This window comes from Saccoglossus kowalevskii, chromosome 3, assembly GCF_978046115.1.
Source record: "Saccoglossus kowalevskii chromosome 3, keSacKowa6.1, whole genome shotgun sequence".
In the NCBI taxonomy this organism is placed as follows: Eukaryota; Metazoa; Hemichordata; class Enteropneusta; family Harrimaniidae; genus Saccoglossus; species Saccoglossus kowalevskii.
The window spans coordinates 41,570,248-41,585,787 of NC_140643.1; the positions used below are offsets into that span (position 1 = coordinate 41,570,248).

Here is a 15,540-nt window from a genome sequence, read left to right on the forward strand (position 1 = left end):
TAAAACCCAGTCACCATGGTGATAGAATATCCTGATTTCAATATGATGACAAATCCTGCTCATCAGGATATACCATGTCAGTGAGCAAAACCCAATTAGTATCTTTTCTACAGCTGAAATGTTAAAGGTAATGTTGACACTACACTCTTAATGTATGAATTCAGTCTCAGTTATAAGGTCAGCTATGGCTTGTCAAGTTGTGGATAATCTAAAATCCATTTATGGGAAACAATATGTGTATATTTCGATTCTGACAAAACCCACTCAAAAATGAAATAACATACCAGTATTTATTGACTGATTATGAAGTGATTCTAATATGTGATACTGTATATATAGGAAATTATAATATAGAATAAAACTCTAACCAAAAAAACTGGATCAGACAGAACTTAGGTCCCAATAAGACAGGTCTTGCCTTTTGAAAATTGCCTTGTAGCTTAAAATAACTGTCCTGAACATGGTAATACAAGTGACAAGGGAAGCTGCCGGTATATGCTATTACTACCATGGCAGGCACGTAGTGCTCAAATTCCAATGCAGCGTGTCAGCAAGCAAATTTGCTAGTCAGTATTCACCTGCTTTTAAAATTGAAGCACCACTAACGTGTTTTTTTCCTATCAACAGAGTGTAGAAGTCATGGAAGATACTATTATTTTGAGGTGTAAACCATCACAGCCTTTTGAAAATTGTTTAAAACAAACAGTATGTCATATTTGTGTTCGTGAACCGTTGTTACACAGATATGAAATAATATATTCCCAGTCTTTATTTCTACTCTATTCTGAAATTTCTACAAAATGTTTTCCAAATACATACAGCGCACACAAGTCCAATGAAATATTCTAAACACATTTTGGTGTGATGTTTTATAGTCAAGATGAGTAACACTTAAAGGTAACACATTTCAAGAAGACATAGACATAATAATTTCACTGTTTTTTGCTTGCCCTAGTAGCTGGCTGGCTGTTCTATTAAAGAGAAATAGGATATAGTTTTTATTGCAAAGTCCACTCTCTGGTTATATAATTACTTGTTTTTGACTTACTGGTTTATCGTGTTAACACGTACAAGCACACACAAAACCCATCAGCACCACGGCCGCAGTATTGAAAGCATAAAAGCAACATTGCCATCTGACTAGCAAATTTTCTCACTAATGCAATGCATTGGTCTTTGAACACTCAACGATGGTAAAATCTCTTTAAAGTGGTATAGATTGGGGAAGTGATAAATCAGCTCTTCTGGGTCTTGATTTGGGAGAGCGATGCTTGCTTGACACAACATCCACCATGCTAATTACTTTTTTTAATGCTCCACCAACAAAAACATAAGTATAATTATCTGCAAGTATCCTAAATGACAAAACATCAGTAGAACTTACCTGGTAGTTAATAACATCACCATTGAAGGCATCGCTTGGAATGGCATACTTGAAGACTTTACCAACAGTAGCTTTAGTATCTGCTACACCCCATAACATTGACACATCCCTCCATGTTACTCCAGAATCTAAAGCGCCTCCAGGCACTACTCTGACAACCTTAGCACCTAAATTAGTCAGCGATTCAGCATTGGCAGTTGGCAGTAAAAGTGACACCACCAACACAAGTAAAAGAGCTCCTTTATAAGAATGAGGCACAGATATTCTATGGTGTTTACAAGGCATGGTTCTCTGACTTAGAAGACTTCTAGCATTAATCCATTCTGCATATGAAAATAAATTATTCCTTATACTATTTGTATGTTGTGTTGAATCATCTGCCATCTTTCATCACCGACATGATAATTGGTCATCAGTCTTCAAACATACTCAGTGTCTACAATCTGTGTATAAAAAGAAAATACCATAAACAAGCATATCATAGCCTAAGAATAAAACAATTTTCACAATGTCTTTAAATCACGTAAATGATGGAACATCATCAAGATGCTAATGTGCTTGTACCAAAGCTTACCATGGCATCAGTTCATATTATATAACCAAACAATACATTAGGGACCATATACTCAGGGATTTGCGCTAGTGTCTCGGCAAGATGAGTCTCACTTACAAAATTTTTAGTATTAAATTTAAATTTGATCCTGGATAACTTTATCAGAGATTGGACCCCAGTATGCCTGAAAAAATGGATCCTTCTTCAATAATTGGAGTCCGGGAAGCAAAATATGGGGTTAACGCAATCCCTGAATTTATACTAGTAGGATCTGAATACTAGAAAACAACTAGAAAAAACATTAACCTAAATAAACAACTGAATTCATCTTCCCATGCAAGAACCATATCAAGCAAATGAATATCACTGATTAAAAACAATTTATTTATTAAAATTTTATTACGGTACATGTAGATATTAATAAATACAAATTTATAATTTTAAAACAAATTTATATTTCTTCATGTGTCTTGACATTACAGGTTTTATATTTTGCTGACAGTTTACATCATATACAGAAAGACTTCATATTTTTTAGATGCAAAAAAAAAAGAGGTCATTTATAGTTTAAGATGGAAGATACAGATAATCATGAAAGAATTCCATTTCTAGCACCATTACATTATGTGTTATCAACACATGTGGTTTAAGGCCCACGGTATAAAACACAAACACAGATAGAAAACCAATTAAAATATCACACTGAAGGCATTAAATAGAACACAGCATCCTTAAGGCATTTAATCAAATTACTTTTAAACATCTTGGCAGCATTGATACACTGAATATTGAACTGCGAATCTCTCTTACAGAAGAAGTACCTGTACTATGGTACTGTATTTGCTCATGTATTCAACAGCTAATAGACCGCAAATGCAGTACAAGTCATACTCAGACACATTACCCTTCCCATATTTGCTCTATTACCGTAAAATCTGTATTAGAAGCCGCATCCCTAAGAGAAGTCACACCCATTATTTTTGACCAATTGAGAACCAAAAATTCACCATTCCTCATATGTGTGTAGATGCTCTAATAGAAGCCACATCCCCTCTGTTGCATTCCACCATTTTAACAGAAGCCGCGACTTCTAATACAGATTTTACTGTAGTAGTGCATCTCCAAAAAAATTGCATACAACATAACATTTGTTGTATACTGAATAATTAAAATATGACATATTTTGTACATGGGAACATCTTAGTAATTTATGCAAGCCGCTATACTTCTAATAGAGCAAATACAGAAAATTTATAGTAAAGAGTGCTGCCTAGAAAATGTGTCTGAATGAAATCACTTTCATCATTCTAAATCTGAAACAGTTACAAGCTTGATGTAATGCTGATATTGATTGAACAAATTGTGTGTGATCTTACATATGGGATTACAGTGTTCTGAACACAAGTAATGATGTGGGCTGATGTGCACTAACATCAATGTAACATGTATGAATGCAAGGAAGATAATCTATGAGTAAACTTGGGAGACAGACACTTTCACAGTATGTATATTCTGAACGGTATTATGGGTACTGTAAATGCTGGTTAGAAATGCAAATGTCAATAACTATAAATACTTCCTACCTGTCTACATTCAGGCAGTCTGAGAGATTATATAGTCTCCAACTGCCAGTCAGTCTAATTAGTTCTACATGTATGTATGACTAGGTAGAATGAGATGCTTAGTCATTTGTTATTAGCCTCACATCCCAGCAATTTCAATGTTTAGGCCTAGCAGGTGAAATCACATGCTGGGTGTACATGCTTGATTGTTGCTGTCTCTGTGGTCTTATGTGGGAAGGAGGTCCCAGGCAAATAGTAAGCATAATGGATGAGCTATATAGTGCTGACTATTCTCACTGGTATTGCAACCTTCATTCAGAAAGAATTGCCAACTTTAAACATAGTTATGCATTTTAATACATATTCATCATTTACTGTGGTGGTACGTTTTTCTACCAATTTGATAGAGTGGTAGGGGTTACACATTTATCTTAAAAATGCTTAGAAAAGAATTCCAACAACAGAAGAAAATATACTTCATAATTACTATTGTGAATTGGCCACAAAAACTCAAATAAAAAAGGAGAGAAAGGAGGAACAGTCCACATCACATTTTGTTAATGACATGCTATGATATGATGGATACTCTAAAACTCTGAATAACGGCAATAACCCACTTCAAATGTAAATATCGAATAAATGGAATATAGCTGATGTGAGATAATTACAGTACAACTCATGAGTTCATTTATACACAGACTCTAAAAGCTTTCAACATAATAACATTCTAATAGAGACATACGATTTGAAATAAAAAAATAAATATACTTATTTGTATTGAGCTGGAGGGTAATTTGTTGAAGTGGATTAATTTTCCCCATTTCATTGAATAAATATTACGCTACTTTCAGACAAAAATCACTGACAGATGAAGTATATACCGTATGTTAAATTGGCATTCTACTGCATCACTAATGTTGGTCTTTAAAGCTAGATGGAAAGCAAAATATCACAAAGAACACATTTAAAATTCCATGCTGAAATGCATGAAACTGCCTCTCATAAGTTTTAGAGGACAAGTTGCTTTTTGGTTTTTCAAAATTCCCTGCAAAGATTTTGGCAACTATGTCGCCAAAACTTCCCCCATAGAAACAGCATGTAGAATTCTCATTCTGGGGTCGTAGTAGTGTCAAATTCAAAAGGTCATTTAATAATTTGAAATTGAAATCTGAGTTAATGTGCAATATTTGTAGACATGAACATGCTGCAGAAAATATGCTAGGATAAACTTGGATGCAGTAATTTAGAACAAAAGAGAATCTTTGTGAACAAACTTGTTCTGAACACTATCCAATAAATATGTTAGTACCGGGTAAGTGAAATTAAAGTAAACAATCAACTGGATAAAAAAAAAAATTTCAAATATGACAGTTGAACATTTCACGCAAATTCAGACAAGCATTAGAAATGATCCGACAGAAAATGGTTTATATAATACCTACATCATTTATGTAAGTGATAAGAAATGTGAAAACATGATAGGACAGGTAAAATAAATCAACAACAGCTGAATTTCCTGCAGTCATTTCTGTATAATCAAAACAGACAAAATGTCACTAGGGGAAAAATTCCACTTAAATCTACACTTTGACAGAATTTCTGAGAAGCACTTTCTTTTTTCCCATAGACATGCATTGTATTATTCAAATTAGCAGCATAACAGATGACATCATTTTTTAGAGTTATAGCACAGTTACTTATTACAAGTCTAGGCACAAGCACGGCCTTCAAATTCATTTATTGATCTCATATAGTTCTGTCAATTCCTTTTTGACAGATGGGTGTCTAGAGGAATAAAGCTTATTAGTGTTTGACATGGCTGTGAGATGGCCAATAAAGTATCCTATGGAACAGTCCATCTAGTTAAAATAAAAGAGTTTAAGCGTAATTAAAATATCACATGTTACTTAGCATATGTGGAATGTATGGTAAAATATTACTAAGCTGAACATTTCTAAAACATTTAGTGTTTTAACAATAACACTTACAACTATTCTAGCTTACGCCACAGACAAAATTGTATCACAAGAACATTAATTTAAAAAGATAAAAGCAAATATTGCCATTTTCTATAACATTTTGTTCAGTTGACCTCAATCTTTTGTTTCATTGCATAAAATCCATGAGAAAAGTACTGGTATGAAGAAAATTCCATATACAGATAGATAGTCTTCAATGTGGTCAAATATTCTTTAACAAATGAGCATTTCTTTCTCTCTCTTTTTCTCTAGAGACTGACAGAACGTGCAAGGTACCTTTAGATATAGATGACAAATACCTATCCGTACATTTACTTCCTGAGGCAAACAAAACATCATTTTGAACACAATAACTATTCAATCTAAAGTCTGTATGTGTTTTTTTTCATCTCTGAATGCAAGATATTCAAAATATGTGACTATTTTTACTAGTAATTTCAACTATTTTATATACTATTGTATTATGGTGGCTCTCACACTAATGTAGTCATTATATCACGATTAGACAGCAGGACCACACAACAAGATGACGGTGAGAAAAATAGACAGAAATTTCTTAAAATTTGCCATGTCAAATTTCAAAACCTCTCCAATTAGCCTGATGAGCCTAAAATAAAAATGAATAAATCTGATCAAAAAAGAACAATGAGGTCATTATAATTTAATCTTCATGTTTTTCAATTAATACGGCACAACTGAAACAGTTAAACCTCAAAAATGTTCTCCTAGTTTATCGGTTACTGTTAATACTAAAACTCTAAACAATCTCAGATTTGTGCTTCACCTATCTTAGATTTATCTTCTTGAACCTATGGTTTACAGCTACCAGTACCATCATTCCTGATAATGGTTTTGTATGAAAAATATGCAAAATTGAACTTAGTTTTATTATGAGTGAATATTTTACCAGACTCAACACTTGATTTAGCAATTAAAATGTTGTGCTACTAAGCATACTGGGGTATATGTAATGCATTGTAGACAAAACTTCCTGTTATATATAATATAAAACTATTATCACACTGGAAACTTGTAAATTTGATGTAAATTTTTAGAAAAGTTTTAACAATATAAGGATTCATATCAAAATAATATTTTTTATAAAATAACTTTTTTTCATCCCATGTCACTAGGCAAAATTTTGGAATATGAAGAAATAATTCACCATAGAATTTTAACCATTTTTTACCATGACATTTTCAACTCTTGTTTCTTAAAAACAATGTCCAGTGATCCTGTTTTTTGTTTTATTTTTAGTATCTTAATGGCATTAACCAGCAATAATGAATGGATGAAGAAGATATAGCATACTTTTTAATTCTGGCAGAACCTCGTTAAAGTTGAACATATTTTTTAAAATGCCAAAACTGTAACCCACACTGGGCCCCAGTCATTGTCTTCCCATGAATACCACATAATTACTCGCTAATACACCTCTACCCTCAATTTGTAATAATCACAAAACAGGATTAAGTGATGGATTAGTGAAAACAACTCTACCATGGTAAAATTGATTAGTTCATGCAACCCCTAAAACAGTTACAAATTAGAGTTAGCTATTCTGGATTCAATCAGCCATTTTTTAAGAACCCTGGTCAAAAGTGTGCAGTTTCTGCTCACATTAATCATTTAGTCAGCAGAGATCAAGCTGGCCATAGTTACAACAGGATTCCTTTCAATCATCTGCTGACAGCAAATTACACAGCTGCATTCTCATCATATACTTTAAAGTTTTAAAGATGAGATGACTCCATAAATCCATCTCCTTGTAAAATACTTGTTCATTTAATCCATGCAAATCATTGTAAAAAAGATACTTGACGGCAAAAACACAAATTACAGAGCTTATAATCATTTACCAGGTATATTAAAATTGACATTTATTAGAATTTTAATAGAAATCTACAATTCAAAATTTCTGGCAGATACATATATTATGCAATATTAGATCAGTGTTAGGTTGCATGTCCATGCCACACAGTACTGTGAAATACTTTATTTTAGCCGGAATTAATTTTCGCTGAAAAGACTTTTTGGGTGTTTTGTGTGGATTTTATTTTCACTAATTTTTGACGAGTTGAATGTAGTAAAATATAGGGGGGAAAAGTACATTCGCTGGATTTTATTTTCAATGAATCGTTCATTCAGCGAAAATAGCGAAAATTAATTCCATGCGAAAATAAAGTAATTTACAGTATATATTGTAAACTGCCTCAATTGCGGAAATTCAAATGGTATTCTGTATTTAAAGGACAATGTAGAAATAAGTATAAAAGTGCTAAACCTAGCAAAAATTTGTGTCTAATTAATTAATTAATCAATCAATAAATGGAATTATTCATCTTTCGCACCAGTTTATTTCCAGAATCAACTTTGTAGTTTTACAGATGAAAGATAATGTCAAAACATCTGTCTAAAATACAAGTAATTTTTTAATATTATGGTGTAAAATAATCTAATTTTAACGTTAGAAAACCTCTGACATGGTACTACGTTGTATGTCTATAAAAGGAAGAAATCCAATATTTGATATTACAATACAAATAGAGTGTCAGCGTACACTTGCTCAACAGTCTCTGAATTTGAGGAGCAGTAATGTGCCAGAATAAATACAGCATACATGGATAGTAGAGAATACATTAGCAATCTATAATTGTATTTTCAAAAATACGAGACTGTACAAATAGAATAGCCATTAGGCTAAAACATTTCTCGTTACATTAACCAGACAATTATTTTTATTTCACCATATTCACCGATAAGATATGCAGAGGAAATAACTGAGCTCTATAAAACGCATCAAAAATCAATGAGAGTTTATAGTGTTCCAAGCACAGGCAGCAAGGGTGAGGGAACTGAATACATCTAGAGAATACACTGATAGAGAACATGAACACGACACATGATTATAAGCCATTATTGTATCATCCAAGAGCATAGAGACAAGCTTTGTTGAAGAAGCAAATTCATAAACGCTGAGACTAAACACACACAAATGACTCATTGCAAAAATAGGATTACGAAAGGAATAAAATACATGACTACTTACTACATCATTATTAGGACTAATAAGAAGCTAGTATTAGTAAAAAGATTTACCTTGTCTCTGCCATTTCCACACTGAAAGAAAATGTGGTTCTTCACAATTAACAGTTGCAGGAAACACAAACAGTCATTTCATACTAAACTTAGGGGGTACTGATATTGAAACACCAGATTGGGAAGATAGGGAGTTTGCTATGTAATTTGAAGAGCAATAATAAAGTAAATTAGTTTAAAGAAAAATATGATAATTGAGTAATGCAGATGGTTGCATAATTTAATAAGTTGTCAGCATTCATAAGTCAAGTCAATTTGACGGGCTGACAAATTAAAAATGAAACTAATATTCAACACAGTCATCCAGTTTTAAACTTTTCTGACCTTGATAGAGGAATGACTCTAGAGAGCTTACAATTTTTAGTTAATTTATTTCACAACAAAATATTTTTAATTACTTGGACAGGTGTTAAAGACAAAATGGCAGTTTTGTTTCCCTAGAGACACTTAAAAATTATGCAGATGGCTACCATGGCAACAAGATATGAATTAACTTGTCATTTATAATTGCTACTTTGTGTGTACTCTTTACATGTATATCAAAAAAGAGCATTTTAATCATTGTCCTATAGACAATGAAAGAAGAAAACAATTATTACTTCCAGTCAGTTATTACTCTTAGTATACTGACAACTACATGTAAGCTTAATTAAACTCTTTATCGCATTACAAGCAACATGTTTTCATTATGTACATCTTGAAACAGCAAGCCATTCCACTTTAATAGCAAAATACAATTAATGTGAAGTACTCATTTCCTGTTACATTTTAGATGGCATACTATAGACTGACTGACTGACTGACTGACTGACTGGGTTAAAGTTAACCCAGAAACAGCTGATTTTATCAATTTTACTTTCGTCAAGGAAATAGGCTATGGCTAAGGACAGTTCTAACCTTGATAAATTCTTTCCACTATGACATTCATTAGGGTCATGCATTTGGTATAAAATATATCATGTACAGTGACTGGCAGAAGCCTGTGGACATAAACAAATTTATAAATTCAAAATGGTTGTTAGAATTTGTCAATATTAATTAGTATTGCAAGTAATGATATAACTTTTTATAAAATCTCAACAAATCTGCAAAGATCAGAACTTTGAATCATCTGAGATCTTAAATACAAGACAGAGCAGGATAAAATGAATTCTGGTTTACTTAACTTTCAAGAAAACAAATCTGTTCTGTAATGAGTTCTTCCAAATTATTCATTGTTGTACTTAAAAGGCAACTTTTATTGGTTGCAAAATCTGTTAAATTAATTACATTGAAATTACAGAAACTACGAGTTTGCAGTGAAATTGAGGATAGGATGGAATCTGAAAGCGGTCAACATGTACACCAGTAATCTGTGACAAATATCAAGGGTTATTTATTCTGAGCAATTTCCTTGTGTAATTTTTAAAATGCTTAAAAATGCTATTTTTAGTCTATATGATTGATTGATTGATAACCTCTCATATAAATAAGGAAAATACCATCAGGAAATTGTTTTCATGGTTTTTGATAATCAAGAAGTAATTATGACAACAATGTATGAATATGATTGAAAATGCTGAAGATGGTAAATACAAAGCTACTGTATCACACAAGATATTTTTTTTGTGATCTGAGGAAGAATAAATGGTTGCACACAGCACTTAGCCAATTTTAATATGTTGAAATACAGAAAATAAATTATTGATTTTTAACTAAATACATATGATTGATTACTCTGAAGAAAATATGAATCCATAAAACTGACAACAAAGACAATGTTGTCATTAGAACAGTCTAGATTTTCAATCATCCATGTTTTTCATGTTTCAGATTTTGTATGATTAATAACACTATGAAATGAACATAGTTGGATGGATTATTTATAAGCAGAATCTGTAGTGAATACCAATTACCTTGTTATTACATATGAAAAAAAAATAATTTTTGACCTAAATTGTAATTTTTTTAACTTCAGGCCAAAAGGAAGGCACAACATAGTACTTTAAAAGTTAACTGTAATTACCAGATATTTAACAGACATTCCATTCCCTGCCTCTCCAGACAACTACTACAATAATGAAAATATATTTGACAAGAAAGACAGAATAAACTCACTCTACTATTCCCTGCTTTTGTCTGAACAGGTGATGCAAACAGATAATTTTTTACTTTTGTAACAGAAATTGTTTATACCTGGTAAGTCTTTTAAATCACAACAAATGAATCTTTTACATGAAAAGTTTCTTGCGGTATATTAAAAATGTTTAAATATAAACCCAGTACTTGCTATAATAAATATGCAAACATAGCTATAACACACGCCAATTTGTATTTTTACTAACTTCAATCAACCTTTATAATGGAGTCCAAGCCTGGGGATACAAACAAGCATAAACAGACTCTGAATCGAGATGAATGAATGGATAAGGAGGATGAATCAATTTATTTATACTAGGGTTATTATTGCCTTGCTTTCAATCCCTCGTTTGCATAATATCCTAATTTAAAGTCAACTATAAATTACTCAACAAAAATATTCACACACATTGCTCAAGTGCTAAGATAATGTTTGAAAGGATAATGTGTGCTGTTCATATTCTATTTAATAAACTATATTATATGCACTTATGTTATACCCAAAATCATGCTATAACATAATTTTTTAACTGACATGCACCTTTATTGGCAATGCATTTAATAGAGCATTGCAGTAGGTATAAAACAAGCTTTTGAAAACAACATACACTAAATTTTAGATTCTTGTCTTGGCATTTATGTAACAGAAAATACATTTTCTTATTTTGCTTTAACAGTGCATTTAGATGAAAACTAAAATATCATAGTTATTATTATTATACATCTGTCACCGTAATGCCATAAGTTACAGCATGCTGTAATTTTGCGGTATTTTACCGGGTATTTTCATACTACTATATTAGGAAATGCGAATTCCAAATATAGAACAATTACGCGCGTAAGCGTCCTCTAATAATAAAAACAAACATGGCTGCCACCAGGATTTGACCGGACTTCATACAAAGAAGTTCGCTGATTCTGTTCTAAACTTTTTGGATTTCGGCATTCCCATGATGTATCCTTGGAAGGAAAAAATGTATAATAATAAGGTTATTACGAAGATACCTCAAAGTATGCACTCGGACAGTACGCTGTCGCATCGTCCTGCGCGTCGGTCAATACTGTCGCTGTACTGTCTTCGTGCATACTTTGAGGTATCTTCGTAATAACCTTATACTAATTTCTATCTTCATGTCTAAACAGATGGAAGCAAGCAACTTTGTTAAATAATAACACAAGATTGTTAGAATCCTTCTTTTCAGACAAGTAAATGGAGGAAACACATGAACAGAGAAAAATGATACACAAACAGTATTTTAAATACTTTCATTGATGTAAAAAGTAAGAAGTTACCAAGGACAACGGTTTTATGATAATTATAACAAAGGCAGCATATCTGAGTATGTAGAGTACATAATGAAGTAGCTAGCCATAACCGGAAACATTACACCCATCAACATTAACAGAGGTTGTAACCCATTCAGACACTACACAACATTTGCCTGGTATCATATGAACTCAAAGGTGAGCACTTATTAACATGTATGCAAATTACATTTTACATTTTATAGCATACTTTGCACTACCAATATGTTGCCTGCCTAGTGTAATTGTTTATCAAATCTTTACTGAATTGGCTAAAAGCTTTTTATTTTAGCTGTAAAGAAAGTATATTCTAAAAGAAGTTTCCAATAAAAACGAAAACAACTGCTTTGCATAGCCAAATGATTAAGGTTGTGAAATCCAGTCATGTTGCATTTCACAATTGTTGATTATTACTACCAGTATTACTGTACTATTAGTAGTGATTATAATAATGTACAAAAAATAAATTGTTGAATTGTTATGAAATGAAAACAAAATTCATCGTAAGCAAACGATTCTGGTCGCATATAAATGCTCAATGCTGTAGAATATTCGCCATGTTCTTTCTCTTGCAAGTATTTTATGGTCATTAGGCTATTATTTTAATGTCTGATTTCAAACCTGCAAAACATTGTTGACAAAAGTAAACTTTGTTGTCAATGTGCATCCACAATCAACTGAACAGATCAGACACTAGTCTAGGCAGACTGACATGGTAAAACACCCAAGCTCCCCCTGTATTAAAGTGGAATTCAAAAGGTCATTTTACAAAACCAGGAGGGGCCCCATGAAAACAGGTGATATGTAGTTTTGTTTTCAATACCACCAAGTTTTCTTCACAAGTACCAACCACTTAGATGCAAGTCCCTGTCCCTTCCAATCATGAATCATTCAATCATCAACACCCACCCAACCTATTGAGGACTAGAAAACAAACAATCAAATTAAAAATTGGAGCCAGAAAATCATTCTAGACAGTTAAAATTCTAATATTTCCCTGGAGTTTGTGTTACAAATACAGTTCTGGATGACCTTAGTTTATCAAATTCACTTGGCTACCCCTATAAAATCCCCAAGGCACATACTAGATCAGCATCAAGACTGGCTTAAGTAAACATGTTGGTTTATACCCATCACAAACATGATGTTGGTGGCATATCTAACTACTTGAAGAAGACCTTGGCTTTGACATGTGATATGTTCATGTGTAGTATGTGTAGAGCACTCTAAAAAACCCTAAGTAGACAGTTCCATGTATAAAACTACAAATGCTTCACATGAAAAATCATGCCTATGCATTTTATACATGGATTTTAACTCCTGGCTATAATGGTGTCAGCAAACCTCCAGGGAGAAAGTAGCACTTCTCATGCAAAAAACAATTCTCATGGAAATATATAGCGCATAAATACAGTACTATAGTGACACTTTGCAGTCAAATCAGTGTAAAAATGGTCTGTTTGAACTTGAGTACATTATCCTGGCTACTTAAGTAGCTAAAATGGCAGGACAAACCTCTTTGCCAAGCCACTTTTCTTGGTCAAAAGATTAAAAGGCAGGCTGGCAGGCAGACAGACAGACATGTGAGTACATAATTGGCTTTTTGAATAGAAGCTTACACCCAGTGACTGCCAGTGTTCTATATAGGCACTCTAGCAAAGTTGTAGGTGGATAGTAATTCCTTGACCCTGTCACCTCTGACATATCTTGATATCCAACCATTGGAATGTCCATATGATCACATCCAGATTTACGTGCAATACCCGCTTTCTCAAATCTAATTACAGAACTGTGCCACAAATATAGTACACAAGTTTGATTCAGTCATTTTCCCATGGTCCTTTTGCTATTAACACTGGCAATTTAAATCTCACTAGAATAAAACCCATTATCTAGCCAACCCACTTAAAAGCGTTGGAAGATGTATTCTTAATGGTGATAGAGCAATTGAGAACCACAGCTGCCCTTTACCCACTGAATTTCTATGCTAACATTCAATTGTAGGGAAGGTTTTGCATATTTGTCTCCTAGTTTCTATTTAATCTTAAATCAAACTAACAGGACATTCTACTATAGTTGCCATTCTTCACATGTCTTGATCAAAACTGAAAACACACCAATGTATTCACTCTGTTGGAGACTCAATCAACACACTTACATTTGCTCACACGCGAAACCCTTTGCAATGGGCATGCATGAACGGGTTTTCACGCCAAAATACATTGTATTTCCAATAGCTTGGGAACCCCGAATTATCATTGTCAACAACTATTATTGGATCAAAATTTATTTCAGAAGTATGAACCTTAGTTGTATGCCAACTTTCATTTTAAAATGGCCATCAGAAAGGGGTGTGGCATAATGCTATGAGAAAAACACAAATACACTGTTTCCATTGAATTGTTTTTTTACTTGTATTTTAAATTATCATTCATTTGATATAACCTTATCACTCAACATAATATAAAGAATTCGTAGCATCGTTAAATGTTAAATTTAATGTGTGAAAAGATGATCAGACCTCTACTGATGCACATATACAATAGAATTTTCGTTATATCAGAACACAGTTGACTGCAGTGACACCACGGCTAGTTGGGACAAGGATTAGTTGCATTGAAACTGATGTTTCTATAGATATTGAACTAGAATAAATTCATTTTGAGTGTGATTGTCAATTTAAATCTAATTCAAGCAAGGCTTAGCATAAACAGAACGTTAATTATGCGTGTCTACATCAGAGACAATATTTCAGTTATGGTTTTCCTTCCTGTTCATTCTCGAAGTGCCTGTTTCCCACAGACATTGCACGATTTAGCAACAGTATCAGATACAGTTGTTTTTTCCCATGCTCTAATTCTGTTAGAAAATGGAAACACAATACACAGGGTAATAAATCACTATGCATTAAACAAATCACTATCACTGAAAAGCATGGTGGTTAGCTTGCATACAATTACATCCATAGAATCGTATGACATCAATTAATTTCAATTCTAGTGCAGGGGTACAATAATAGCAGTCCAGGCATGTAGTATTTTTTCAAATATACTAAACTATTTGAGTGGAGGAATTTAAACATTCAACAAGTCAATTTTGATAAAATAAACATGTTTGGAATGAGGCAATGATTACAGATTTTGTGAAAAACATTTCTATACCAGTACACCAATTTATTAGAAGAGGACAAAACAAACAAAAAACCCACAACGTGGATACTCTGTCCCACAATTGTTGGAAGTACCAATAAATTACCCGACTTCACTTGTGGAGTTGATCCAGTTTTAGTAGATAATGGCAACATTGGTCTAATTACATACCCGGTACAAAATGAGACTTGGGTCAATAAAGAGAATTTAGGAACGCCAACAAAGTTTGTTTGCTTGCTTGTTTATATGTGCCACTGAACTAAGCTAACAGTAAATAAAACAAAAATGTATTAAACATTATAGCAAAGTAAAACTACCAGGACCATCTTGTACATAAACTCAAACAATAGATTGTTTGATGTTTAATTACACATTCCAGATATGAATCTGA

General features: G+C 32.7%; 1 protein-coding gene across 1 annotated transcript in view; it reads right to left on the minus strand.

Annotated features, from left to right (window-relative positions):
- The window catches only part of LOC100368987 (dystroglycan 1-like), a 42,845-nt gene that overhangs the window by 15,178 nt on the left and 12,127 nt on the right, over nucleotides 1-15,540 (minus strand). The window contains exon 2 of the mRNA XM_085497224.1: nucleotides 1,385-1,827. Within this exon, the coding sequence (XP_085353350.1) occupies nucleotides 1,385-1,768 (384 nt within the window). The 5' untranslated portion in view covers nucleotides 1,769-1,827. The remainder of the gene's footprint in view (nucleotides 1-1,384; nucleotides 1,828-15,540) is intronic.